At 37.0% G+C, this 18929-nt stretch overlaps 2 protein-coding genes across 3 annotated transcripts in view; one reads left to right on the top strand and one right to left on the bottom strand.

Annotated features, from left to right (window-relative positions):
* LOC107669995 (hornerin-like) overlaps window positions 1–8362 on the top strand; it is a 17273-nt gene extending 8911 nt beyond the window's left edge. The window contains exons 18-38 of the mRNA XM_016462443.1: window positions 562–606; window positions 685–735; window positions 809–844; window positions 1201–1260; window positions 1737–1784; window positions 1871–1918; window positions 2034–2093; window positions 2947–2991; window positions 3132–3176; window positions 3256–3285; window positions 3403–3450; window positions 4975–5028; window positions 5343–5387; window positions 5503–5553; window positions 5632–5676; window positions 5766–5798; window positions 5964–6008; window positions 6301–6354; window positions 7282–7317; window positions 7605–7649; window positions 8260–8362. Coding sequence (XP_016317929.1) covers window positions 562–606; window positions 685–735; window positions 809–844; window positions 1201–1260; window positions 1737–1784; window positions 1871–1918; window positions 2034–2093; window positions 2947–2991; window positions 3132–3176; window positions 3256–3285; window positions 3403–3450; window positions 4975–5028; window positions 5343–5387; window positions 5503–5553; window positions 5632–5676; window positions 5766–5798; window positions 5964–6008; window positions 6301–6354; window positions 7282–7317; window positions 7605–7649; window positions 8260–8294 — 959 coding nt within the window. The 3' untranslated portion in view covers window positions 8295–8362. The remainder of the gene's footprint in view (window positions 1–561; window positions 607–684; window positions 736–808; window positions 845–1200; window positions 1261–1736; window positions 1785–1870; window positions 1919–2033; window positions 2094–2946; window positions 2992–3131; window positions 3177–3255; window positions 3286–3402; window positions 3451–4974; window positions 5029–5342; window positions 5388–5502; window positions 5554–5631; window positions 5677–5765; window positions 5799–5963; window positions 6009–6300; window positions 6355–7281; window positions 7318–7604; window positions 7650–8259) is intronic.
* Window positions 8363–10209: 1847 nt separating this feature from the next.
* The window catches only part of LOC107669996 (heat shock factor protein 1-like), a 20438-nt gene continuing 11718 nt past the window's right edge, over window positions 10210–18929 (bottom strand). The window contains exons 7-14 of one of the 2 annotated variants that reach the window (XM_016462444.1): window positions 18337–18424; window positions 18109–18242; window positions 17328–17561; window positions 15610–15687; window positions 14874–14979; window positions 14600–14647; window positions 14042–14105; window positions 10210–11227 (exon numbers count right to left, since the gene is read on the bottom strand). In XM_016462444.1, the coding sequence (XP_016317930.1) occupies window positions 11031–11227; window positions 14042–14105; window positions 14600–14647; window positions 14874–14979; window positions 15610–15687; window positions 17328–17561; window positions 18109–18242; window positions 18337–18424 (949 nt within the window). In that variant the 3' untranslated portion in view covers window positions 10210–11030. The remainder of the gene's footprint in view (window positions 11228–14041; window positions 14106–14599; window positions 14648–14873; window positions 14980–15609; window positions 15688–17327; window positions 17562–18108; window positions 18243–18336; window positions 18425–18929) is intronic. The other variant, XM_016462445.1, reaches the window with a different exon arrangement.

Genomic DNA, 18929 nt, shown 5'->3' with positions numbered 1-18929 from the left:
ATATATATATATATATATATATTAACAACACCTTAAATTGACCCCAGAAGTGACAGACATTTTTAATTTTACAAAAGATTTATATTTCAAATAAATGTTGCTCTTTTGATATTTCTATTCATCAAAAAAATCCTTAAAAATGTATTATTTTTCAACAAAAATAATAAGTATCACAACTGTTTTCAATGCTGATAATAAGACATGTTTCTTGAGCAGCAAATCAGCATATTTGAATGATTTCTGAAGGATCATGTGACACTGAAGACTGTAGTAATGATGCTGGGAAATTCCGCTGTGCCATAATTGGAATAAATTACATTTTAAAATGATTAAAATGGAAAAAGTTATTTTAAATTGTAATAATATTTGAGAATATTAGTTTTTACTGTATTTTTGATTTTTCAAAAACATTCAAACAATTTAATGACCCCAACGTTTAAACCGAACATCAAAAACTCCACTAAAAAACATCTATACATATTCTCTAAATAATAATGTGAGCATCAGAACACACTGTGTATATTAGGAACTCAAACATTTAATTGCAAAATTTAATTGCAGGCATAATAGATCAGTCAAGCCATGACTTCCTTGTTGGCTTAATGGGTGAGCATTTCTTTATTCTCAATCATTAATGGAAGGAATACTGAATGTAGTATGGACACAGAATGTCTCCCTCTACAGGTGAGAGGACAGGAGAGAGCTTTGGTCCAGACACTCAAACAGACGGGCTAGGTATGCTTTTAGACCTCTTAGACACTCCTCCAGACATTCCACCCACATGCCTAGTAACTGACGCTCTCAACAGATCACATGGGACTCGCATTTCAGGTGGATTCGGCAGGTAAGAGTCCAACTCAAGTCATCCATTTTTCACTTAACCAGAGAGGCTTGATGTTTATGGCTTTTGAGCTGCGGACACCAGAATTGCTTTCTGCTGATCTCATTGGCCTTGTAACAAACAGTTAAGTCCCACACTAGTTAAGTTCACTTGATTTACTTTTATGCCCATGCTGTGAAATGGCTCACATACAGCACTAAGAGCCTTCCCTCATTCTGTCCAGCTGTCACACTCTACTAATTATGGGCCGCGCTGACAGAATAAACCAGCCAGATTCTGTTCTCTACCTAATAATTTATTGAAAGACGACTGGTGTGAATCAAAGCTGTCTTTTTTCTCTCACTGGTTCTCCCTTTCAGCTGCTGGCCTGAGTCCAGGGCACCCATCCAGTGGCGGTCCAGTTCTAGACGCTCCTCCAGGTAATGGCTGCTGGCTGCCGCTCTGTGCTCCTTTAGGTCCTGTAAATTTAGAGTGCTTTTACCCCAGTAGCCGTGGGATTATTCCAGCACACGTCTAATAAACTCTGTCAGACTTCCGGTCCTGACATTGGCTCCAAAGGGGGCGAAATGACAACTTTCAGAGGCATTTTTAGTGTCACGAGAGGTCACTGGGGGTTCATGCATCCATATGAATTACACAGACTGATCACTGAAGTCATAACTCAACTTACTGAATGAGTGTAGGAGCTTTTAGATAGATAGATAGATAGATAGAACAACTGATTGAATGAAAGAACGATAGATAGAACGATAGATAGAACGATAGATAGAACGATAGAACGATAGATAGATAGATAGATAGATAGATAGATAGATAGATAGATAGATAGTCATGTCAACATGTCTAGAAAACCCAATCAATTACCTTGCTAACTGTCTCTTGTTCTGTATATCAGATTATCTGTCGGTTGACATTGGGAACGGTGATTATACCCATTCAATCAGTAAGTAAAGTTTACTAGCATTAAATTAGTAATAGTATATTATGTTAACAGAGTCTTTCTAATAATATCTTTCATAATATCTCCAGGCATGTCTGATAATGGAGCCCAATCAAAATCACCAGCTGATACAACAGGTAAACTGATGTTAAACAACATGCTCACCAAAAATCCTGCATGGTCTGGTGGAAAGTGACTTGAAGCGCTGAAACAGAAAGTATGTCAAATCTTAATTCGGACTGATATTTGCAGATTCATCTGTAGTCTTTGACAAAATGTCACATCCGGGTCATTCATTCATAGACTATTCAGGTAAGATAATGCATGGACTCTCATTTTGACGGCATCCATTCATAATGCTAAATTTCTCAATCTGTTTACATTTTCAGCAAATGTTTAACATTAAAATCCTTTAACATTAGTTAATGCAATAGCTAACTAACAACAAACTAACAATGAGCATTATATTTCTTAACGCATTTATTCGTCTTTGTAAATGTTAGTTAATAAAAATGCAATTGCTTGTTGTTTATTCAAAGGGCATTAACTTTGATTTTGAAAATGTATTAGTGAATGTTGAAATGTGTTGTGCAATAATGTTAATGTTAGCTAGTGTTAAAAAAATGTTAATCAACTAACAATAAACAACACTTCTATAGCATTTAATAATCTTAGTTAATTTTAACTAATGTAGTTAACTAATGTTAATGAATGGATCTTTATGGTAAAGTATTACCCCTATTTTCGAAGTCGGTGCGAAGTCGTTTCCTAATGGTTAGAGAGTCGGACTCGTAACCCAAAGGTTGTGGGTTCGAGTCTCGTACCGGCAGGGATTGTAGGTGGGGGGAGTGAATGTACAATGCTCTCTTCCACCTTCAATACCACGACTGAGGTGCCCTTGAGCAAGGCACCGAACCCCCAACTGCTCTCCGGGCGCCGCAGCATAAATGGCTGCCCACTGCTCTGGGTGTGTTTTCACGGTGTGTGTGTGTTCACTGCTGTGTGTGTGTGCACTTAGGATGGGTTAAATGCAGAGCACTAATTCCAAGTATGGGTAACCATACTTGGCCACATGTCACTTCACTATTTTCAATTAAAAACAAACAAATAACCAAAACAAAACAACTGGAGACATGATATTTATCCATTTTGTTGTTCTGCTCAGATGGTGGGGCGGATAACAATGGTGCAGATTTACCCGATACAAACGGTAAGCTCCAGTCAATAATAATTACCTTTCTTTGCTGGAAAATCCAAATTAAACCAGCTGAAGGTTATCTTTGCAAGATTTCCAGCAGAGATTTCATCATACAGTATTGTTTTGACACATAATTCATTACTGCATTACAGAAAATGGAAACGGTCGCCACAAACCTGTGGTAGACATACAGAAAGGTATGTTGAAATGTCTATAAAAACATATGAAACCTATAAACGAGAGAGAACTGCAGTGTGTGTCTGGATTCATTCACAGGTGACCCTCCAGGCGTTCATCTCGACATCAGTATGTATCTAGCAATAAAACACACACAACTAATCAACACACAATCACAACGTCATATTATTGACAGACTAATATCCTGGAATCGATGTGAATATTCCCAAATGTCTTTCCGAACAGGCGGAACAGGCCATCAGGACGCAGCAACGGAGATGCATCACACAGCTGGTACTATATCACCCGGTTCTATGACATCACTGAAAGTCAATTGATTTGTTAGCCATAATTCAATTTTTATGCGTCTTCTCTTGGCTAGTCTGTCTATAATGGTGGGGTTGTGTGGGTTTACCAAATGCTTGTGATTAATACGGAAAATATTTCTCATGGCAGGTTTAAAGCCATGAAATCAAATATCAGAGTTTTGTGGCTTTTAGTTCACAGCACATCTATATGCTAGTGTACTCCTGAAAGTTGACACAATTCATAAATATGCACCTTTAAAATAACTATTTAAATAAAATTTGACATAACTAATACTTATTGGCTATTAAAAAGGGGCGTGCTCTCTAATATGATCCTACAAATATCCTGATTCAACAAGAAATACATCAGATTACAAAATTGCTTGTCAGGTGACTCTACGGGGTCTGTAACATAGCCAATATTTTATAACAAACAATTTAATCAATAGACAACTGAACTGCAATCAGTAATTTGCTAATGAACAAGATAAGGCTTGACACTACAGGCAAAACCATTCATTTTGTGCTATTTCACTTCCATAACTGCTTCAGACTATTATACAAAACACATTTAAGAGTTTATTTTATTACCCTTTATTTGCATCTTTGGATTTCAATACATATCGTTAAAGGCCATTTTCTCATGCACTTACACATACACCAAACTTAACATTTTTATTACCATCTAGATTTTGAAGGTTTTTACAGAGGGGGTTGTTTATATGTAATGCGCCTGATTTACAAAATTGTATTCCTAAAAAGATTTTTTTCTGGCTGTTGACAGAATTTTCTGATTTATGGAGGGGGGGGGGATTTATTGAACTTTTATCCAAAGTTCAGATTTAGATAATGCCTCATTTGCATATTTAAACAACATTTCAGAAAACAAAACACTTGCTTTTTGCAATTAATCAACTGGGAAGTACAGTGATATCTATTATTTAAAATGTTTACCCTAAAAATCTAAGGTATTGGAGAAGACAAGACCAGTTAGTTAAAAGTGGCTGTAAAACATCAGCTCCAGTGGCGTAGATGGCTAAGCGCTTGTTGTTGGCTTTTTGCCGCGATCGACCCGGGTTCGATCCCGCCTTTTGCCGAACTTTTTTTTTCTCCCTTTTCAAATCTCGTATCACATTGATTTGTCGTTGTGTTTTCTGACTTGTTATTTTGTTTTCGAATTTGTCATTGTGTTTTCTGACTTGTTATAATGTTTTCTGAATTGTTGTTGTGCTTTCTGAATTGTTTTTTTTTTTTTTAGACTTGCATTTGCTTTTGTCATTTATTTTGTTTTCAGAATTGTGATTTGTTTTGCACTTCACGGCCACCGTAAGAATGCCTTGAGATGAGCTCATCAAATAATACTATCCAAAATGACTTGAAAAATACGTTGACTAAAAATATAGGCCTACCTTTATTTCAGTGAATACTGAAAAGTATTTATAAAATGCAATTAAAGCTTGTTCTATTTATCTCCTTTCAAAAAAAATGTTCTTGTTGCTGTTATTTTCAGTTGGTGCGCTTGATCTAAACGACCACACTCTCAGTCCCTACACTGACACGATTGGTAAGCAAACGTACGGAAGCCTGTTTCCGTCATGGATTAAACAAATAAAAAAGGTTGTTAATTGTGACTTTTTATCTCACAGTTCACACTTTCTCACAATTCTGAGGGGAAAAACGGTCAGAATTGCAAGATATAAACACAGAAGTCTGATACCTTCTCACAATTCCGAGTTTACATCTCGCAATTCTGACTTTTTTCTCTGAATTCTAAATTTACATCTCGAATATTTTAAAAGTATTTGTATGTAAAGCACTTTGAATTACCATTGTGTTTGAAATGTGCTGTATAAGTAAACTCGCCTTGCCTTCTCAAAGGATTTGACGGTGTCACTGGTGCAAGGGCGCAGACAGATATGGCCGGTATTATCTTTGATATTTTACCAAACATATTTTAGAAATACACCATGAATGAGTGTAAAAGCAGCATTGGTCTGTGCACACGTACCTGTAATAACGGAGCTGATATTGTGATCAGGAGCAGCAGGTGATCCAGTGACTGACGGACAGACTCTAACAGACATGACAGGTGAGTGCAACACATTATGCAAAGGAGTAATTAAAATAAATATGAAATATTTATAACATGCGGTTTCCTGTTATTCAGGGCAGGGACACTTAGCTGTGACAGACGGCATGCCAAATTACACAGGTAACCATGTTTCCTAAGCACATCCAGACACATGTCAGTCTAGCACTCATGCGAGGGTTTCACGTGTAGTGTGTGTTTCTGAAAAGCAGATTCTGTGCGTGCGACTGGGACTGGATTTACAGGTGAGTGACCTTTAGATTGTATTAATAAATCCGACTGAGCAAGGCACAGATAATATAAATGGTACGTTAAGTAAATATGGGTATGAATATATATGCAATAATGATCTGAAGTAACAAACTATGATTTTTATTTTGCCACTTCAAATGTTCGTGTCAAACTTTCAGATGCCTCAGAGACACATAGTAGCATGGTTCAGACAGACTTACCAGGTAAATTACGTTTGAAAACATCTGCCTCATCAGGTGAACTAACCATCCAGGTAAGCTGCCCTTATAAAAATGTACCATGGTAAACGTAGTTTCTGCAGAAAGAGTGACAAAGATACTGAAAGCCTGTTTGAAGAAAATTCTATCATTTTACAGTACAATAACAAAGGTATTTTGATGGAAACTATGATTATCAAGGTCAATTTTTGCAAGGGGTTGCTTACAAAGCAGAAATTGTGTCAAAAGTTTATTAAAAGTTACAAATGAAACAAACCTTTCTTAAACTCAACTCCAGTCACAGGGGATCCATTCACAGGGGTTTCCTCACAGACAGATGCCATGGGCACAGGTGGGTGACACACACACACACACACACATATATTTTGTACACACTATAAGGAAGAGATATATTCTCAATTTTTTACATTTTTATTTTTAAGCTACAGCTGAACCTCAAGGGACTCTCGGGAGTCCATGTTTTTAACATATCTGAAGGGGGTCTGAATACTTTCCGTACCCACTGTATATACATACATACCGGTCAAATGTTTGGAATAATAACAATTTTTACAATGTTTTTGAAAGTGTGTTTTTTTTAATGTCTCTTAATATAATAAAAACTGTGTGTGTGTGTGTGTGTATATATATATATATATACCAAGTTCTGTCATGAAACTCTAGATGGCGCAGGCTGATGGGTCCTTAACCTAACTGATGATATTCTTAGCGTTAAATGACTTGTCACAAGCTGATTGGTTCATGTTGCAAACGCAGCCAATGAGCTTACTGCTTTACATTTAAATGGCTGATTAGCATTCACTTGAGCATTGCAGCGCGCTTTCAGAGTTCCTCTAAATCCCTCTACCTTCCCCAGCTCCACCTGTATAGATCTGCTATGGGTTATTTTATATGCTATTTGTGCAACAGCAGTATGCCTTAAATATTCACAAGCACCATATCGCCTTATGTATTGGCAGTAGCAAGTTCCTGTACTTGCTTGCAGCAGCAATAATCTACAAATGCAATAACCAACAGCAGCAGCAGCAGTCAGCAGTTTAACAGATCTATTCCACCAAGACCTAATACATTAACATTGTCATATCCATTACCATGCTAACATTTTCAGAGAGTTCTTATCATAGAAATATATATATATGAAATGTATGAATCACACTAAATCTCTAAACCTGCTTTACCTGTTAAACTGTATATTAAAGTAACAAACAGGGTAAATTCATCAAATCAGTTGTTAACCTGTTTTTTTCTCTTGTAACAGGACAACCTGGTGCTACGGAACAAACACAGACAGCTGGTAAGCTTCATGGGAGTTCAAAACTCCTTCACTTCAATCACATGATTTATGATTCATTCTGATGATCTCTTGCTTTCACCTCAAAGCCATGTCAAACCTGTCAAAGAAACGTATCATTCATAAAACTTAATGAAGAACAATTGTAGAATAGAAATGAAATAGTGAATACCTTACAAATAAATTCATGTCTATGTCTGATTGAGATGCAGAAATTTTAGTGTCTCCTGTGCTGATGAACAGATGCTCAACAGCTCTTCTCTTTTCTCTGTTTTGCTTGTTCTGTCCAGTATCAGCAGGTGAACAGTACCACACATCTGGTCAGGGTCCTGAAGGTGGGTCTGAAATTCTTCATGCAGACTGTTCATGTTGAAATATCGGTAAAATTCATATATTCAACAGAAACATAACAAAACAAATGGCCCAAATCATCTTATAAATATTATGTTTTACCCATTCATCCTTAATAGAAATATATTATGTATCTTATTTTAAGACACACTACCCCTTCTTTAAAAGTTTGGGGTCAGTAATTTCAGTAAAATCAGAATATTAGAATGATTTCTGAAGGATCATGTGACACTGAAGACTGGAGTAATGATGCTGAAAATTCAGCTTTGCATCACAGGAATAAATTACTTTTTAAACTATATTCAAATAAATTGTAATATTTCACAATATTACTGTATTTTAAAAACTAAATACTGCCTTGGTAAGCATCAGTGACAAGAGAAGAAACAATCTTACTGACCCCAATGTTTTAAACAGTAGTGTACATGAGGGACAGAAAGCACATAATATGAACGAATTTCGGTTTCGTGTTTAATGAAAGATGCTCAATGAGTTTGGACACCAGACTGAAAGCTTAAATCAAAACTTTTCTGCTAACAAACGTCTGTCCTGCTAGTTTGGCCTCAATGAACTGATCTCTGCGCTTTTTGAAAGGTGCAGAAAATGTGGAACTGGAAGATACCTGCTGACTTCCACATGAAGCCGCAAGTGAGGTTTCTGCGCTACAGATTTCAGTGTACGGACCCGTATGCCTGGCAGAAGAACCGTGAACCCGCCCGCTAGACTTTAGCTCTCCGTTGTGTGTGTGTCCGTTTGTTTTATTTTTGACTATTTAAACATTCAGAGGATACTGTAACTTAACGTTTTATTGTGCCTGTTAATAAAAGTGCCCTGTAAGTATTTTATTCATTGGTACGATGAAAGAAAAATCAAAGGAGTCAAATGGAGAAGGAAAAAAAAATCACGATTTAACGTATTTGCTTTGTAAATTCAATGGTTGTTTTCCCCCATAAATGTCGCCACTGTATTTTCTTGCCTAGATGTTTAAGCAATGTTCTTTACAAATGTCACAAATTGTATATTGCTGAATGTATGTCACTCGAAGATAATCTTTACATTAAATTGAACATCTATTTTGAACATCATATTAAAATATTTGTCATTTTACCTGAGAAAACGCATAACTTTGTGGAACCAGTTCAGAAACAGGTAGCCTATTTGGAAAATGGCAAGTGGTCTAAGGTTGTCTAACAACCCTATAGGTTAAAGGGCAAGTTCGCCGAACTTTGTATTGTTACAATGTCGGCAGTATGTGTTAATAAACAATGTGTATTATTTTTTTATGTTGCCTGAAACAAGACGTTCCCGTTTATTGTCATACAGCGGGCTTTAGTGAAAACTACAGATTGCACTTTCGCGTTTTTGTATCTCTGTTTAGGATAGACTGGTCAAGCCAAGTGCATTATGGGTGTTGAAGTATTCCTAGCTATTTTTTCGCCACAGCCCTTTTGTTTTCTCTAGTCAGGGAGCATCATTTTAATATATATACAATAATATATATATATATCTACTGCATAGACAGTGGACATTTAGTAAAAAAAAAAAATATATATATATATATTTACAAACTTCTAAACAAGATTTATTTAGACCAGCTAATGACCAACTAGAACCCATGAAAACCCAGCTACAATCAAAAGCTTGATTTAACAGGTTCTAGCAAGGTAAATAAAAACCAAACTACTTCCAAATACTTTCAAAAACATTTTATTTGAAACATATCAATACACAAAGTGTTGTTTACATGCATAATAAAATAATTTATGCCCAATATTAATGTCTCTCTGGCTATGACAGTCATCTAATGACTAAAATGTGACTGAAAATGACCAGAACCATCAACCAGTGACATTCCTCTCCCAGTTCCTCTACCGCGCTGACCATCCAAAAATAAACAAGTGTTGAACGATAGAAGTCTATAGGGCATAGCATGTGTACAAATCGCACCAAAAAATACAATTTCAATTCGCTATGTTGGTATCCAATTTAAACGTTAATCTCACAAATAGGTCCCATTTGACCCAAAATCATGACAAAAATATATTTTAAATTATATTTTCTTTGATATTTTGCTAAAGGAAAATGAAGCCTATTTTTAGGACCTAGGGGGGAAAAAAATCATCCACAATCGCCCAAAAATTGGCTTTATTTTCTTTAAAATGTTTTATTTTCCTTTAGATTTTAAGGTGAAATATGCCCAGACAAGGTCTTAATAAGATTCGCCTATTATATTTTCTAGTTCCTTTTGCTAAACAAACAAAAACAAAGGGGGAAAAAACAAAGTAAGAGATTAACAAAGCAGTGTGTTGCTGTCAAAGCTGGTTAAGAGTTGAATTATTGCACAAATTCTTCAAATCAGATCAGATCATACACCTATATTGTGTAATTCATCCCTGTTGAATGTGTTTTCAAAGTCTGAAATGAATTTGTTTCATCAAAACAAATGCACAGACTCTCAACTATTTATATATTTAAACATATATCCTATATACAGCATCATAGGCTGTCCTGTTTGTTTCAACGGCAAAAGATTACTTATTTTTGTACAAAAGATTTCATTAAAATCTCTAAATATGCACCTTTAACCCATACCCATACTCATACCCATCATCACTAACCAAAATCAGACCTTATATGATGACTAACAGCTATGGCTTTGAAGACAGTTAGTGGGATGCTGGACAAGTTTACACAACATTGATTTTTGATGCTTGTTTCATGTTTGTCCGATTAAACCAACTGCATTTTCTGGCTATAAAAGGTGCACGTTATGTTTTTGTTTTTGCTTTAACTTCAATATCAATGAGATATTCAACCATCATTCCAATATATACTGCAAAGAAAATCTTCTGGAAGATGACTACTTGGAATACTTATAGAGACCTGGGTGTCGAATACAACAATCTGGGGTTAATCGCAACATAATTCGATAAATTCTTAAATCCTAAATGCTTGAGGTTTTGCAGTGGTGACAGACTGCAAGACAATCGCTTAGCATAGATCTCAAAGTATTGGTGCAAAACCAATCAAGATAAATAAATGGTAAGCACACAAAGCGTGGGCGCAAAATTTAGATTTACATCTGTAGCATTACACATTTAGTTTGAGGTTTTCTCACTGCCAGAACAACAAGGAAACTACTGAGCCAACAAATAAAAGCTAATTTTGATGTTTCAACTCCATGACGGAGGGATTTGAAGGAATACTGAATTCTCTCTACTGCTTTTTAGAGATTTTTCCCAGACTCATTGTGAAGGGAAATACCAGAGTAATAATCTAATGGCTAGCCCTGATGTGTTAAATGACCAAAAATAAATTTTTAAAAACCCACACAGATATAAATCCCTTTAGAAAATCTGCTCTCTCTATGATAGTTTGGGGTCTTCAGGGACGGGGGACTGGAAGTTAAAAAAGGAGATGGTCAGGTCTTCAGCTGGTTCTGACCCGAAATACGAGTCGCCCTCCAGCTCCAGAAGCATGGGCAGGTCGGTGGCACTGGTTTCAGTGCTGACGGGGTCGGGAAGAATCACGGGCTGAGACGTGTACTGGACCAGCTGCTTGCCTGAAAACACCATTTGGTCACAATAGTTGCCTAAACACTACACACCTTTTACACCAAAAAATATCAAAAGACTGCAACAGTAAATTTTTTTTTGTAATTTTAACAGTAAAAGACTGTAAAAATGGTACAGGAAAAACCTGTTCATTGGTTGACAGCATGTTTCCATACTATATATGGTGAAAAACTGTAAAATACTGTTACAGATTTTGTAATGAAAAATGATCTTCTTAATTACATCTGCTTCTTGTGACAAACTCTAGTTCATCGTGTGTCTCTTTTACCACCTTTATTATTACGGTGGTTATCAGTATATTACGCAGTTACAAAATAAATGTTATAAATTTAGATGGAATATTAACACTACATTATTTAATAAAATAAACAGTTTTTTTTTACGTAAATTTAATTAAATTAACGCAGGAGGAGGAAATGCGCCGGCGCACTGGTTAAGCTCCGCGAGCGCGGCTTTTGAACTGCGCTCCCAAGCATTCATCTTGCGAATGTCCGTTCCCTTCTTAACAAAACGGATGGTTTTTGAAGCTGCAGCCACCAATATGGATGAGCTCACAGATGTAACTTCATATATCAGTTTCAGTGAGGATATGTGCATTCCTACCAGGTCATTCCTATCACTCAATAATGATAAACAATGATTTACTGGGAAACACAAACAACTACATCGTGCCAAAGAGGATGCTTATAGAAGAGGGGACAAAATCTTGTACAACAAGGCCAGAAACAGACAAACAAAGGAGATCAGAGTGGCTAAAAAAGCAACTCTGAAAAGCTGAAAAAACAGTTGTCAGCCAACGACCCGGCATCAGTATGGACTGTTCTGAGGAACATCAAGTACAAGACACCACCCCCACAGTCTGTGGAGAATCAACAACTGGCTGACGATCTGAATGTGTTTTACTGCCGGTTTGAAAAGCCCAGTCTCACACACCCCACCCACTCTCATCTGCATTTCACACATACACAAAACACCTCCTGCAACCCTCCTCCCCTCTCCTGCCATTCAACCTGCATTTATGGTCTGTGTGGAAGAAAAGAAAAAACAGAAGACAAGGAAAGCTTCAGGCCCAGACAGTGTTTTACATGCCTGTGTAAAAGTCTGTGCTGACCAACTGGCACCTATCTTTACACAGAGCTGTGTGAAGTTCCCTGCTGCTTCAAACGTTCCACTATGATTCCGGTCCCCCCAAAAAAACAAAATCACAGGACTTAACGACTACAGACCTGTCGCTCTCACGTCTGTTGTCATGAAGTCACTTGAGAGACTGGTGTTGGCCTATCTAAAAGACATCACTGGACTCTTGCTGGATCCTCTTCAGTTTGCGTACAGAGCAAACAGGTCTGTGGATGATGCAGTAAACATTGGACTGCATTATATTCTACAACATCTTGATAGACCTGGGAATTATGCAAGGATCTTGTCTGTAGTCTTCAGTTCGGCCTTCAATACCATCATGCCTGACCTTCTCTCAGACAAACTGACTCAGCTCTCTGTGCCCTCTCCAATCTGTCAGTGGATCACCAGCTTCCTGACAGACAGGCAGCCGCAAGTGAGGCTGGGTGAACTCACATCCAGGACTCTCACTATCAAAACTGGCGCCCCTCAGGGTTGTGTGCTCTCCCCACTGCTCTTCTCCCAGTACACCAACGACTGCACCTCTAAAGACCCCTCTGTCAAGCTCATGAAATTTGCAGATGACACTACCATCATCGGCCTCAGACACAATGGAGACGAGTCTGCGCACAGACAGGAGGTTAAAGAGAAGGCTGTCTGGTGTAGTCAAACAACCTAGAGCTGAACACGCTCAAAACAGTGGAGATGATCGTGGACTTCAGGAGGAACCCCCCTGCACTCCCCCCACTCTCCATCATGAACAGCACCTGTGGCTGCAGTAGTCATTCAGGTTCCTGAGCACCACCATCTTTCCGGACCTGAAGTGGGACAATCACATCGACTCTATTGTAAAAAAAAAAAAAAAAAAAAAAAAAAAAGGCCCAGCAGAGGCTGTACTTCCTTCACCAGCTGAGGAAGTTCAACCTGCCACTGGAGCTACTGAAACAGTTCTACTCAGCCATCGAGTTCGTCCTGTGTTCATCTATAACTGTCTGGTATGGCTCAGCTATCAAATCAGACATCAAGAGACTACAAAGGACAGTCAGGACTGCTGAGAAGATTATTGGTTCCCCACTGCCCAACCTCCAAGATCTTTACACCTCCAGAGTGATAAAAAGGGCTAAACAAAGCCCACACAAAGCACCGACCACTATAACAGCTAGGCACAAGAACAGTTTCTTCCCGCAGGCTATATTCAGCTTGAACAATTAAAACTTTCAGAACATCACATTGTCCATTATAACTGACACTTTTATACATAGCATCTGAATATTGTACATTTGTAAACTACATAAACTGTACACTTGTAAATAACATATCTGTATATTAATTAAAACAATGATATATGTTTTTTCTCTATATTTCTACTTCTGTATTATATTGCATTATTTAATTTTCTGCTTTTCTTATATTAGTGTTATATTTTATCTAACTGTGTAATTCCTATGTATGTCTGCACTATCATGTATGTTTGCACTATGTCTGTACTTTCTTCTGCACTGGTAGCTCCTGTCACCAGGCCAAATTCCTTGTGAAAATATTGCTACCATATTTTTTTTACGGTAAAATGGTGGCAACCATGTGTCGTTTCTTACCATATATTTTTTGGGGTTAATTTATTTATTAATACAGTGTATGTCTTTGCATTTTAAAACAAAATTTTAATTTTCAAGCACCCTAAATACCTGAATTTTCAGAGTCACCAGATTCAGTTTCTTTCACAGGTTCAGGTGACAGAAGGTCCTGGATCTGTAAAAAGACCACAGATGTATGATTAACTAAGACAAGCAATATGCAGATTTCTGGAGTGCTCACCACGTCTGAAAAATTAAGATGTTAACGTTACTTCCCACACAACTTATGCTTTTATGCAAAGTGAAAGTAAATCGCATGAACAGGTATTAACCCTACAGCAATCTGCAGTTAAACCATCTTTACTTCTAGTGATCTGATAAACATCTATCATTTGAAACCCTGTTAAATATTTTCCGTTAAACAGATCAGACGAGTTTGTTTGAAGTCTTTGCATTCTGTTCATTCTGTGAGTCGTGGTTCTTCTGCAGCTGTTAGACACTGAACTTTCTTAATCACACAAGCAGTCTGCTTTCTCAGTGTTATCTCTGTGCTTTATATTTTCTATATACAAAATTATAGCTGAAATAACTATATAAATAATAAATAACAATATAAATAATATATAAATTACAAAAGAAAAAAAAGATTAATAAATAAATAAAACTTACACTAGCCAGGCTGTCCAGATCCATATCAATAGAAGACGATGTGAAAATCTGCGAAACACAATACAATAACAATAAATAATAGTACATTATTCAACAGTACATTATTTAAATGTTTTACTTTACAGCATTTATACACTCATACATACATGAATTGTATACGAAAAAAATACAATTATTAACATAACAATAAAAGATCTATTATAGTTTTTCTTTTTTTAAATATCAATTTCACTTAGTTCTTATATTTGGTGTTCAAGACTGAAACAATATTTACATCAAAGAAAGGCGAGGTTTCGAAGTTAATGGACTGAGCATTGAGGATATGCTGAAGGCTGTCTAACCCAGAGTCAATCGTCTCTAGATGATCACTTAGTTCTGCCCTGTGGTAGAAAGAGAAAGCAAAGAAAATCATCTCTCAAACTCCACACACAAACCAGCCAGTTCCACTCTCCAAAAACCACTCTCATTTAATGTTTACTTCTACAAAAGCAGCCAATAAAAATCTGCAATTTCACTTCAGCAATAACAGGAAGAATTTCCTATAAAACACTCCTATTAAAAACGGGAGAGAGGCCGGTCCCCAGAAAGATCAAAACTGTGATGATGATGACACAGAGGGAGGCGGAGCTGCTGACCTCATCACATTAGTATCCAACCAAGGGTAGGAGGGGAACAGGGGTCAAAGGGCGATTGGGTAAATGGAGGTTTCAATGAGAGCACAAAACATGTGTCTTGGTTCAAATGCCATGCCACACTCCACACTGTCTTCCCACTAGACATCATAAATTGTGCGATCATGCCGTTGCACTTCTCAAATTAAGCTCAAGAGCTCCCGAACGCCCTATTTTCACTTTCTACACCCTCCAGCACAACTACTGTTGTTTTTAAATGTGCTCTAGAAATAAATTAAACTTGAAACTTGAGCAGACAAGCTAAGCGCGGTTAACGTCTATGTGATTCAGCACAGCGTCAAGTGTTCTGGGGACGGATTGGCCAACTGAAATGCTGACCCGGAATGAGGCCTGAGGTGTAGAGACGAGGCGGAGAAGCTGGAGAAAAGGCGAGAGATCTCAGACATCTGAGGATAACTGGAAAGACAGAAGCACAACATGGCACTGGAGACAGCAGGGGGCACTACACACATCAACAGGCCTCTGCCACAGTCAAAAACGGTGCTGTTTTAGGGGGAACGGAAACTAGAGCCAATGTAGGTGGGGGTGAAGTACAGATCGTTCTGAATTGGGGTTTTATTGAAGTCCAGGTGTTTTGAAGCCACCAGATATTGCCGAATGGTTATAAAGATTGGTGTTCTTGAACAAACCTCAAAATATTTTCTTTTAATAAGCCCTAGTTTTATGTCTTCAAACCAATCTGCAAAGGTGAGCCACCGGGAATATAATTGCCAAAACCAGCTAACTACATATTAGTCCTAATTTTCAAAGAACACTTTGAAAATTAGACTAATTACATTGGATTTGCACAGTAACTTGAACTTGCAGACGTATGAACTTAAGTTCAGCAAGCAGTGTGATTTTGTGTATGCTAGTGCTTTCACGTCATGGGTTTTATTCATTTACCAAACAACAATCAAGTACACATTAGCTTACACTTTAATTACTCATAAAATAAAAGGGCCCTGAATTTAGTGCCATAGGGGCCATAAGATGACTTGAATATGAAATAATGCACTGGCTTATATGAATATCTGGAAAAGTATTAGTATTACTCACTATGCCAGTCTGCACTGAGCAGCCAAATGCCACAAATAAGTGCAGCTGAAAAATTAGTTAACGGCACTGATTCTCCTGGGACATTTTAAAAAAAGGACCTGCTCATTAGTTTTTTTTAGCTTTTCTGATTGATGTGGAAATGGACAGTTCACCTAGAAATGAAAATCCTGTCATTAAATACTTACCCACATCATTTAATACACATAATTATTTTGTACAAAATTCAAAAGGAGCAATCTAGAATAAAGTAGACGATGCTCTTTTCCATACAATGAAAGTGGACGGTGACCATAGCTTTCAAGCTTTAAAAATGACAAAACAGGGTTATTTTAGCATTAATGACACACTAGTATAGTTTTTGTTGATATTTTGAATTCGATTTTATTGTTATTATATTTGATTTTCACATTAATTTAGACATTTTATTGTGTTTATTGTATTTTTATTTTATATAATTTTAGTTATTTTAGTACTTCAAGGTTAACTAAACTTAAATAAGAAATGTTGCCTTGGCAACTAGCTGAATTAAAAAAGTTTTTGATATTTTATTTTATTTCAGTTAACATTTATTTAAAGTAATGAAAATGTTTCATTACATTTTTCTTTATATTTAGTTTTAGTTAGTGAAAACATCCCTTGGACAAAAAAAAGCACCATGAAGTGTCATAAGTAGTGCATTCAGTTCATTCTTTTGAAACCATATGATCATTTTGTGTGAGAACAGACCAATAATTGTTCTGCAATTCTTCTTTGCAATTTCATGTTCAAAACTGCTGTTTGTGATCAATCTGAGAATGTTTTGTTTGCATACAGAATCGATACACACTAGAAGATCAAAGACAGACACCGTAGAAGATCAAAGAGAAGAAACTATGTGGCATGAAAGGGAACTATGAGAATAGTGTTACTCAGTAAAGGAAGACTGTGAACTTAAACTGAGCAGAGAAGCAGTAGCTTTGTTTGTCCTAAATGGATGTACATTTGCTGGTAAAACTCACTTGTCCAAGCAGGCCAAGCTCAGACACTTCTGGTCATTGGGAGGCGGGGTCAGGCCGGTGACAGGCTCGCTCTCTTGGAGGATGGAGTTGATGAAGGTTATAGGGGAAAGGGGCATGTCCACAGGTACACCTGATCCCACCTCCACTTCCACTTCAACAGGACACACCTCCTCCACCTCAGGACTGTGGGCGGGGCTAGAGGGCTCCTCCTTGACATGGACCAGTGGGCTTGTTCTGTGATAAAAAATAAAAAAAAGATGTCAAGACAGCTTCAAGACTTTCAATTTTTTTTTTACATTTTCACATTTTTTTTTAACTCTTACAGTTGATCCATGTCAACGAGGTTGTAACATACAGACTTAGAGGCAAAAACAGCTAAAGAGTCATTAGAAAATTAGTCTCTAGTATTATATATATATACAGTATATATATATATATATATATATACACACACACACACACACACACACACGTATATACAGTAATAAAACTGTGACACAATTGTTTTTTCATTTAGAAAATTGCTTTGCAATGAGGATTTTTAGAAAAAAAGTGCTTATTTGTCATGAAAATGTCACAATGTATTTTTAATGTATCACAGAAACTTGTCCATACTAGATTCACATTTAAATGTACTCTTCTCTCTGTGAGCGTTTACATTTTGCTATAAACTCCACCAATCAACTGGCTTTTTTTACTATTATGTACAGAAATTATACATATATATATATATATATATATATATATAGTGACTTCTTTTGACCCATTTTCTGAAACTTGCCTGTCTTCAATCCACTCCTCTGTGGCCTCAGGATTGGACTGCGCCAGTTCAGTTATATCAGAGATGATTGGCCCCGTCTTGACAGGCGATTCAGAAGTGAAGACACCCGTTCCTGTGAAAGCTGTAGAGGAGGGCTACACACAGGAAAACATACTTTACACTTAGCAAATCTGGAAATCATTGGAATATTCAAGCTCAGAATTTGAGATATAAGCATGCAGTACTCACAGAGAGAGAGGGAGAAGACTCGAGCGAGTACTGCCGAGAGTATTTGGGCATGGAGTGTGTGGAGCTGCCATCATTCAACATCAGGGGCCTGTGAACAAACAGAGAGAAAGAAAGAGAGAGAGAAAAAATCCTCCATAAAATAAAGGGCACAATAGAAGAGGTGAAACGTTAGAATGGACAACAATCACAGTTAACAACATTTCATATACTGTACTACACTACAGTTAAAGGGGTCATAGGATGCCCATTTTCCACAAGTTGATATGATTCTTTAGGGTCTTAATGAAAAGTCTGTAACATAGTTTGGTTAAAATTTCTCAATGGTATTGTAAAAAACACCTTTTTACCCTGTCAAAAACGGCTCTTTTCAGAGCACGCAATTTTGTAGCATTTTCCTTTAAATGTTAATGAGCTCTGCTGACCCCACCCCTCTCTTCAGAGCCGCTTTTAGAGGGACTGTTTACTTTAGCTGCATTCATCGTGAAACTTGCTAATTAGCACATTATTAGGAAAGGCGATTTGTAAAGATTCATTAAAAAAAAAACCTTACACTCACTTCTTCTGTAGGTGAAGCTGGATCACGAATGATTCGC

The sequence above is a fragment of the Sinocyclocheilus anshuiensis genome, unplaced genomic scaffold (assembly GCF_001515605.1).
Source record: "Sinocyclocheilus anshuiensis isolate Anshui unplaced genomic scaffold, SAMN03320099.WGS_v1.1 scaffold160, whole genome shotgun sequence".
Lineage (NCBI taxonomy): Eukaryota > Metazoa > Chordata > Actinopteri > Cypriniformes > Cyprinidae > Sinocyclocheilus > Sinocyclocheilus anshuiensis.
Note: the sequence above shows the minus strand (reverse complement) of the source record. Positions and strands in the feature narration are given on the sequence as shown.